This window comes from Oryctolagus cuniculus, chromosome 5, assembly GCF_051225735.1.
Source record: "Oryctolagus cuniculus isolate XC-2025 breed Fujian yellow rabbit chromosome 5, ASM5122573v1, whole genome shotgun sequence".
NCBI classification, from domain to species: Eukaryota; Metazoa; Chordata; class Mammalia; order Lagomorpha; family Leporidae; genus Oryctolagus; species Oryctolagus cuniculus.
The window spans coordinates 54,455,226-54,465,497 of record NC_142871.1 but is presented as its reverse complement, the minus strand read 5'-3'; the positions used below and the strand labels follow the sequence as shown (position 1 = coordinate 54,465,497).

General features: G+C 44.6%; 1 protein-coding gene and 1 pseudogene across 2 annotated transcripts; both read right to left on the bottom strand.

Annotated features, from left to right (window-relative positions):
- Positions 1 to 1,758: 1,758 nt before the first annotated feature.
- On the bottom strand, positions 1,759 to 5,049 carry LOC138849603 (52 kDa repressor of the inhibitor of the protein kinase pseudogene; annotated as a pseudogene). Its single transcript, XR_016234536.1, has one exon. The product of XR_016234536.1 is annotated as a 52 kDa repressor of the inhibitor of the protein kinase pseudogene (transcript).
- Positions 5,050 to 5,543: 494 nt separating this feature from the next.
- On the bottom strand, positions 5,544 to 7,683 carry LOC138849604 (calcium homeostasis modulator protein 6). The gene is made up of 2 exons (XM_070073684.2): positions 7,049 to 7,683; positions 5,544 to 6,022 (listed from the first exon to the last, which is right to left on the bottom strand). The coding sequence occupies exons 1-2, from the start codon at positions 7,574 to 7,576 to the stop codon at positions 5,600 to 5,602; spliced, it is 951 nt and encodes a 316-aa protein (XP_069929785.1). The 5' UTR covers positions 7,577 to 7,683; the 3' UTR covers positions 5,544 to 5,599.
- Between the last annotated feature and the right edge of the window lie 2,589 nt (positions 7,684 to 10,272).

The window sequence follows — 10,272 nt, the reverse complement described above, 5'->3', positions numbered from 1 at the left end:
AAAACTGATCATACAGTTTTTTCTGCCAAGTTTTTTGTTACGCATGACTCTCAACAACAGGATATTCTGCTCTGCTGACTAGTCCTCTTCAACTGCCCTGTGCAGAGAAAGGGCAAACACAAATCAATGTTAAGGTCTGCCATGAGAGGAAGAAAGGCTACATGTGAGCAGTGCTGGATTGCTTTACAGTTTCCAGTTTTCATACCGCATTTTCTAGAATGCAGAAAAGTTATAAATTTGGGAGATGGGCTACAGTGACAAACAAATGAAAGACAAGTGTCCTTGAAAAATCCTACCTTTTTCAATTTTTATTTAATAAATATAATTTCCGAAGTACAACTTTTGGATTATAGTGGCTTTTTCCCCCCATAACTTCCCTCCCACCCACAACCCTCCCAACCTGCTCCCTCTCACATCCATTCACATCGATTCATTTTCAATTATCTTTATATACGGAAGATCAATTTAGTATATATTAAGTAAAGATTTCAACAGTTTGCACTCACACAGAAAGACAAAATGTAAAGTACTGTTTGAGTACTGGTTATACCATTGATTCACATAGTAAAACACATTAAGGACAGAGATCCTACATGGGGAGAAAGTGCAGTGACTCCTGTTGTTGATTTAACAATTGACACTCTTGTTTATGGCATCAGTAATCTCCCTAGGCCTTTGTCATGAGTTGCCAAGGCTATGGAAGCCTTTTGAGTTTACTGACTCCTATCTTATTTAGACAAGGTCATAGTCAAAGTGAAAGTTCTCTCATCCCTTCAGAGGAAGGTACCTCCTTTGATGGCTCATTCTTTCCGCTGGGATCTCACTCACAGAGATCTTTCATTTAGGTCCTATTTATTTATTTATTTATTTATTTATTTTTTGCCAGAGTGTCTTGGCTTTCCATGCCTAATATACTCTCATGAGCTTTTTATCAGGATCTGAATGCATTAAGGGCTGATTCTGAGGCCAGAGTGCTATTTAGGACATCTGCCATTCTATGGGTCTGCTGTGTATCCCGCTTCCCATGTTGGATCGTTCTGTCCTTTTTAATTCTATCAGTTAGTATGAGCAGACACTAGTCTTGTTTATGTGATCCCTTTGATTCTTATTCCTATCATTATGATCAATTATGAACTGAAACTGATCACTATGACTAATGAGATGGCATTGGTACATGCCACCTTGATGATATTGAATTGGAGTCCCCAGGCACGAATTTAACTCTACCATTTGGGGCAAGTCCATTGCTCAATTGGAAAAATCTACCTTTATCAAGAAATAAGGTCTTATCCGGGGGCCGGCACTGTGGCTTATTGGGTAAAGCCACTGCCTACAGTGCCGGCATCCCATATGGGAGCTGGTTTGAGTCCCGGCTGCCCCACTTCTGATTCACCTCTCTAATATGGCCTGGGAAAGCAGTAGAAGACGACCCATGTCCTTGGGCCCCTGCACCCATGTGGGAGACCTGGAAGAAGCTCCTGGCTCCTAGATTCGGATAAGCTTGGCCCCCGGCCATTGGAGCCAACTGGGGAGTGAACCAGAGGATGGAAGACCTCCCTCTCTGTAACTCTGCCTCTCAAATAAATAAATAAAATCTTTAAAAAAGAAAAGAAGAGTTCTAGTTCTAGTTTGTCACTAGAGGAGAATGAAGTTCCCTTGGAATTTTTTGTTTGTTTTTGTGTGTGTGTGTGTGTGTGTGTGTGTGTTTTTGCCTTATTTGTTGAATAATCAGTAAAGAAATCAATCTCCATATTTTTTTAAAGATTTATTTATTCATTTGAAAGTCAGAGTTACACAAGAGAGAAAGAGAGGTCTTCCATTCACTCTTTTTTTAAACAAAATTCACATTTTATTTAGATTCAAATAAACTATACAAAATCGATTTTTCTTCACCAAAAATAACAGCAATATTTTCTGTATTATTTCTAGATAAACCACAAAACACTTATTTTTGTAGGTTTTCCAGGTTTTGCTTATAAATCAAGACAAGGCAGTAGTCACGGAAGAAGTCAGAAGAAAACAGGTGAATCAGTTTTCAGTATCCACGGCCTCTGACACTGTCTTGACCATTAAACACGAGTATTTGACATAAACCTGCAAACAAGATGTAGGCTCAACAAAGGAATGTAAACAGCAACACCCAGATGCGGAATGACAATGGCAGGTCCTTCCACTGCTAACTTACTCCTTTAGGATTCATTTGATCAAGACAAAATTTACACTGAAGTCCTTGTGTGGTAAGATCACGAACTTATCTCGCATAATTGTCCATTTCAGAGTTTTAAGTCCTATTAGTCAAAACTCTTAGTCAAAGGTCAATTGTGGGCATCATTGTAAATTTCTTAAAATCTATTCCTTTCTCCCACACATCCTGAAAATTTATTTCTTCAAAACATTGCTAATTCAAACCTGACAATTGGATCAACAGTGATAATAAATGCTATTTGTAAAATGACTTAATTGAAACAATTCCAGGTGCCACTACCAGAGACACAGAGGTGGAACATGGCACTTCCAATGCTACCTTCTGGAAGAACTAAGAGGTTGTCTGAGCATGGGAGTTTAACAGGAGCCATTTAATTAAGGAGATTATCAATGGCTAACTTATTCAATGGGAGGCCTACAGGCAAAGGTATTCATTGATTAAGTGGCCTACAAGAGAAAGTCTGTTTTTAAAGTCTCTTTAGTATTTTCAATGCATTCTGAATTATCTGTAGGAAGCTCTGATTTAGATGTGTAGAGTTTGATGTATGTATCCACCATTAAATCTAGATCATGTTTTATATCAAAATTTATATTAAGCAAAGCCAAGTTACTTGACCCTTGGTCTGTTAAAGTGTTCCTCAAGTACGCTTTGAGACGCTTTCGTCCATTTTCATAGCGCTCGTTCTCCACCTTCATCACAGGAAGGATACACAGCACCTTCAGTAAGGCATACACATTAGGAAAACATTTGATGTCAGGCAGATGGAGAGCTTCATAAATGGTGGATGGAAGCTCTATATCTTTGCCTCTGTGTTTCCATTTTATCCTCCAACAATGAAGCTCTGCTGAGAGAGTGTCAGGGTTGGGTAGGTCACTTCTGTACATGTCAGTATGGTGCTCCTCTGATGTGTTGAATTTCAGCTGTCCCATGACCGACGGTACCAGAGATAAGCATTTAAGAGCTTTGAGGTGCTGCTCGGAGAATATATCTTTAAATTCCTGAAAAATGTGCTCCACTGTTGGAACACTCAGGGTTTCCTTATAGTAACTCTCAGAAGTTAGCTGAGACTCCAGGTTGCCTTGCTGCGCCCTGTGGAATTTCCCAGGGAGCTTCATTTGAATATCAAGCTTGGTTGCCAAGTTTGTGGCTTCCTCAAACCAAAATTCATAATACACTTCAATATTTTCCATGACTTCATTCAGCGAATGCAGGACTGCAGTCAAGCTACTGGCTGCTAAGAAGACATCAGATGTTTGGCCCTGGAGATTTTTCCCAAAGGCTCTTGTAAAAGACAAGACATTTTTAAGAACAACAATGGTGACAATGAAATCAAAATCTGTGACTGCACTACAGAGTACAAACGCTCGGTCAGCTATGCAGTTACTCCACCTAATGTTTGTGTCACTGTTTATACCATCTAAACACAAAACAAGTGCTTGCAGAAGGTCCACGAGAATTTCAAACGCATCATGCCTGACTGTCCACTCAGAGTGGCAAATTTCCTTCAGTTCCTTGCCTCTTTCTTCACTGTTCAACACAGGCAGGTGCTCTTCCCCTGCTATGTCCACCACGTCGTCAGTGATGATGGAGAAGAAGTGAGAGTCCCTCACTTCCCTGAGTGTTTCCTCACGAATGCAGCTCTCACAGATCTCCAGCATCTGCTTCTGCTGCGCCTTCGAGCAGAACAGCGTGTTGACGGCCGTGCTCTCAAAGCGCTTCCTCAAGACCTCTTCACCAGAATTTATCCGGCACTCCAGCAGGGCCTGGAAATTATCGGGAGTAAAGAGACCTTCGGGGATCTCATCAGCCTCGTGTCCATCCAGAGGTATGTTTTGCTTGCCCATAAGAATCAAAATTTCAAACAAAGATTTTAAGTATTCTTTGTTTTCCTTCTCCTCAAGTGTTAACGGTAAAATGTCTTCATCTTGCTCATCACCCCCTTCTTCTGCACTGGGGTTCTGAACACTGCTGTTGTTTGTTTCTTTATGTCTTTGTTCCTGTTCAGAAGTTTCATCAATTTTTTTCTGTTTCAGTGTCCTGATTTCATCTTCACTCAATTCTTCTATTCGTTTTCTGTGTCTACTGTGAGGATTGTTCAAATGACTGGTAAGATCAAATATTGTTGGTATTGCGTTATCTCGAAGAACTGTTCTATAAGGACTAGTTCTACAGATCATAGAGGTCTCAAAGTGTTTGGCACACAATCGATAATGCTTATTTAGTTGATCAGGTGTTTTATCTTCTAAGTCGGCTCTCCTACAATTCTCCACCCACTTCTGATATCTGGCCGGATCCCGCGGGAACCTGAAGAAGGGCAGATCTGACTGTGTGCTCTTCTGCGTGCAGTTAGGGGCCGCGCAGAAGTTCGGCATCGTTGCCTGCCCACCAGCCGGCCCAGTCCTCCACTCCCTGCCACCTCAGGGCAGCCCGCCTGCCCGTCGGGGCCGGGGAGGGGAGCCAGGCAGGCTCGGCAAGGCCGGTGCGTGGTTCCATTCACTCTTTTTTTTTTTTTTTTTTTTTTTTTTTTTTTTTACAGGCAGAGTGGACAGTGAGAGAGAGAGACAGAGAGAAAGGTCTTCCTTTGCCGTTGGTTCACCCTCCAATGGATGCCAGGGCAAGCGTGCTGCAGCCAGCGCACTGCGCTGATCTGATGGCAGGAGCCAGGTGCTTCTCCTGGTCTCATATGGGGTGCAGGGCCCAAGCACTTGGGCCATCCTCCACTGCACTCCTGGGCCACAGCAGAGAGCTGGCCTGGAAGAGGGGCAACCGGGACAGAATCCGGCGTCCCGACTGGGACTAGAACCCGGTGTGCCGGTGCCTCAAGGCGGAGGACTAGCCTGTTGAGCCACGGCGCTGGCCCTTCCATTCACTCATTCACTCATTCACTCCTCAGATGGCCAAAACACATGGAGCTGAGCCCATATGGGATGCCGGCACTGCAGGCGGTGCCTTTACCAGCTACGCCACAGCGCCAGTCCCTAAGGAGGACTAGCCTGTTGAGCCACGGTGCCAGCCCTTCCATTCACTCATTCACTCTTCAGATGGCCAAAACACATGGAGCTGAGCCCATATGGGATGCCGGCACTGCAGGCGGTGCCTTTACCAGCTACGCCACAGTGCCAGTCCCTAAGGAGGACTAGCCTGTTGAGCCACGGTGCCAGCCCTTCCATTCACTCATTCACTCCTCAGATGGCCAAAACACATGGAGCTGAGCCCATATGGGATGCCGGCACTGCAGGCGGTGCCTTTACCAGCTACGCCACAGCACCAGTCCCTAATCTCTATATTTTAATTTCAGATATAAATGACTACAATATGGAAACAAAAAAGGCAGTCATAAGCAATATCAATTTTTTTTTTAGAAAGTGAAGCTTGCGAAAGATTTTTTTAAGGTTATAACTCATTAGTGGTGCTTATACCAGGTGAATCCACAAAGCCAAGAACAGGAACCACCACATCACCTTCACAAGACCTGATACTGTGACTCTCCTCTTTTCTGTTAACATATTTGTGCAACATGCTGTAGTACTGGTCCTTCGGATTGAAAGTATATAGTGATGAAATCTGCTGCCATTCTTTAATGCTTGGAGTGTTGTATTCCTTTGCATGCGAGCTTTCAAAGAAACATGTGACGTTCTCTTTTGCCAATGCTGTTGCATGCTCTGTGGCTTGACTTTTAAGGATCTGCTGCTCCTGTTCCAAATAGATTTTCCAGAATTTCAGCTGCAGAAAACTAACTGGAGATAGGCATCGAGAGACTGCTGTCAAAAGCAGGAAGACGATGATAACAACTGCTATCAGGATCCACCCCAACACCTTAAGAAGACAACAAAATAACAGATTAATCACTTTTCTTATAAGACATTTAAAATTCTTGGATAAAATTTGAACTACTCATCAGTTACATAAAAGCTATCATTTGGGGACAGGGACGTGGCACAGCAGGTTAAGCCACCACCTATAATGCCCACATCCCTTATGGGCGCCAGTTCATGTCCTGCTGCTCCACTTCCCATCCAGCTCCCTGCTAATGATACAGGAAAAGCAACAGAAGATGGTCCAAGAGTTTGGGCCCCTGCCACCCATGTGAGAGACCTGGATAGAGTTCCAGGCTCCTGGCGAGTGAACCAGCAGATAGAAGAAGAGTGTGTGTGTGTGTGTGTGTGTGTGTGTCTATGTGTCCCTCTCTCTAACTCAAATAAGCACATGAATCGTAAAAATGAAATAAAATTACCCTTGACCTTAATTCCTTAAGATTAAAGAGTGGCAGTAACTCCCTAATCTTATAGGATGGCCATAGTCTTAAACCAAGTCACCAGGCTCAAAGAAAAGCCCATGTGTCACCCTCCCTTAGAACTCAAAACCTGTGGAATTTCTGCAAATCCAGTGAAAGGCGCCATCATTGTAAAGAACCGCTGAGCTCTATGGACCCAGACACTGGGCATTGGTGGGTTGAGGCTTGACAGACCCATCTTAACATAACAATTGCTCCCCACTTTTCTCCTGCCTGAACACTTTTAGCTAGACTACGTGTATGCACCATAAATTTGAGAAAACCATACAGGGCAGTTGGGAGACCTAAGAGGACACAGGAGGACGGAATAAGCCTCGCACGGGCTCAGGCACAGAGTAGGTGTGCAATTCACTTAAGGTGCCAGACACCGCCTGAATCCCTCTCCTCCTTTACATTGGTTTAATTTCAATATTCGCCTGTACGTTCATGACGAGCAGGGAGCCTTTCAAGATTTTCTTAGGGAGTCGCCAATTTCCCCGCCACGCGGTCCACCCCGCAGAAGCTCATCCACTCAGCACCACCCCACCGCGCCCTGCGCCCCGGCCGACCTGCGACTGAGCCTTGAGCACCTTCAGGAGGTCCTGCACGCTGGACTCCTTGGCTTGGGAGCAAGGCACCAGCGGCAGCTGGTCCAGGCACTGAGAGGAGACATTGTGGCACAAGAGCTGTGCAAGGATCTTGCTTCCGCTGGCCGCACACTCAAAGAAGGAGCCGCCCAGCAGCGCCACGGCCACCCAGGTGAGCGGCGCGATAGCTGCAGAGGCGCTGAGCTGCAGGAACACCATGGCGCCGTCCCGCCCTGACGTGCATTTTGCGCGTGTGCTGGAGGCGCAGCAGCCGGTCAGCAGGCGCCAAGTTCGTGCACTCAGCAAATAGCCTAGGAGGAAGAGCACGAGCGCCGGCACCAGCAGGAAGACCAAGCCATAAGGCAGGTTCCAGGCAGCGGTGCAGGGGCACTGGAACACCACCGCGGAGAAGAGGCGCTCCCCGCCCACGGTCAGCAGGCTGATGAGGCCGTAGCCCAGGGAGCTGCGGTGCTTGATGTGCAGGTCCAGCAACGCCTTAAACTTCTCCATTGGCTTCCTATTTCAAATGCTTGTCTCTTCGCCTTCCTGCTTGTCAAATGCTTTAGGTGGAGTGGGGTCTGGGACTTTCCACTCCGTTAGGAAATAGTTTTCTAAAAGGGAAGAAAGATTCATTTTCGTTTCTCTTTATATACAGAAGAACAGTTTAGCATACATTAAGTAAAGATTTCAACAGTTTGCTCCCACACAGAAACATAAAGTGAAAAATACTGTTTGAGTACTAATTATAGCATTAAATCTCAATGTACAGCACACTAAGGACAAAGATCCTACATGAGGAGTAAGTGCACAGTGACGCCTGTTGTTGACTTAACAAATTGACACTCTTGTTTATGGCATCAGTAATCACCCTAGGCTCCTGTCATGAGCTGCCAAGGCTATGGAAGCCCCCTGAGTTCACTGACTCTGATAATTTTTAGACAAGGCCATGGTCAAAGTGGAAGTTCTTTCCTCCCTTCAGAGAAAGGTACCTCCTTCTTTGATGACCCGTTCTTTCCACTGGGATCTCACTCACGGAGATCTTTCATTTAGTGTTTTTTTTTTTTTCCCCCAGAGTGTCTTGGCTTTCCATGCCTGAAATACTCTCAGGCTCTTTTCAGCCAGATCCGCATGCCTTAAGGGCTGATTCTGAGGCCAGAGTACTGTTTAGGACATCTGCCATTCTATGGGTCTGCTGTGTATCTCACTTCTCATGTTGGATCATTCTCTCCCTTTTTCATTCTATCAGCTAGTATTTGCAGACACTATTCTTGTTTATGTGATCCCTTTGATTCTTAGTCCTATCATTATGATCAATTGTGAACAGAAATTGTTCACTGGGACTAGTGAGTGGGATGAATCTTGATGTGAATGGAAGGGGAGAGGGAGTGGGAAAGGGGAGGGTTGTGGGTGGGAAGGACGTTATGGGGGGAAGCCATTGTAATCCATAAGCTGTACTTTGGAAATTTATATTCATTAAATAAAAGTTTTAAAAAAAAAGGGAAGAAAGAGGGTGTCTCAAGCTATCAAAACTTTCAGTTTCTCATTTCAACCAACAATCTTGAGCAAACAGACCCACACCTGCAACCCTGGACCCTTGACCTCTCCAGTACCCACCCATTTCTGAAGACAGAGACATGGGTTACTTTTATCCCCAAACCAGGAACTCTTCCAGAAGAGCAACCCCATTCCAATGCTTTTTTGCCCCCATTCTGATAACAAACCAGGAAAATTTTCTTACCCTTCTTGACCCAAAGCAGCCACTTAAGCAAAATGGGTAAAACACCAGATTTTCCTCACTGAGGTCACCCTGCTTCCTTAGCCAACTGCCAAAAGACAACAAAAAAATTACAAAAACTGATCACGTACAGGAAATCTTACTCAAAAGAAATTTTTGAGCTAAATCACAATTGTAAAAGCCTACTCAAATTCTGGTACTTCCATGATGCTCTGTTCCCTTCTTGCCTCCTTCCTGGACAGAGCCACTTGCCTAGTGGACATCGCCCGTTCTCTTCTTTGCCTCATCTGGCCCCCTAAGGATATTAGAATGAACACATTTGTTGATTCACTCATCAAAACAATGTGTGTGTGTGTGTGTGTGTGTGTGTGTGTTTCAAGTATGTCATAACACCATCAGTACCCAGAGGCATGTCAGATCCTTAGTTGAGGGCTACTTAGTTGTTCAAAGAGTACTAGTGGACCAGAAGACCTCAACCTGCACCTGCATCTAGCATGGTTCCTTTGCCTTTCCTTCCTCAAGGCTGCATTGCTTTGACGTACAGTGCGATTTCTGTGGCACAGAACCTTACTCTGTGTAGCTCCACAAAGTGAGTGAGGTAAGCTGTACTTGAAGAACATGAGCTTGGCAGTCAGGTGGATTGTGTCTGTGTGTGTGATTAATAAGGTATCCCTCTAAGACTAGAATGATAATAATGCTCACTTTTCAAGGTTCTCAATATTTGTGATTTGGGGGGTAACTATTAGAGGTTTCTATAACCATTGAGTCTTAGCTCTACCTGCAAAGCACTGGCCATTAGGTCGAGTGCACTGGCCATTAGGTCGAGTGTACTGCCGTTCACTCTATCACCTCAGGGTTAGTGGATAGTTCTAGTGCTTGGCCTAGTGAAAATGCCAAGCCCTCCATTCCCAACTCTGTGTCTGAGAGGACAAGACATTGCTCAGAAGGTCAGTCTGAAGTGGGAACAGACTAATCTACCAATGGTGTGGTAAGGCCTGGGAGAAGTGCTTGGGCCCCTGCTATCCTCATGGGAGACCTGGAAGGAGCTCCTGGCTCCTTCTGCCTTGGCCCAGGGCTGGCTGTTGCAGTCTTCTGGGGATTGAACCAGCAAATAGAAAATCTCTCTGTCCCTCCCTCTCCCTTTTTAAAAATACATGAATTTATCTTTCATGTCAATATTGGATTTGAAAATCTGGAACATTTTATCATCTTAAAATGTCAAAAACAGCTCATTCTTCATTTTTCTTCTTCCTGCCCCTCAACTTCTTCCCTCCACCCAACTTCTCCTTCTCCACCCCCACCCAACCCAAGTCCCCAGCAATCACTTGTCTACTTTCTGTCTCTATATATTTGGCTATTCTGGGGACACTTTTTAAAATTCCCTTTTATCTAAGTGTAATTGCATATCCTTTGATTAACACCCTTTTCCTGTGGTCTACTGCTACAAACTCATAACAGTTTAAAAAGGAAA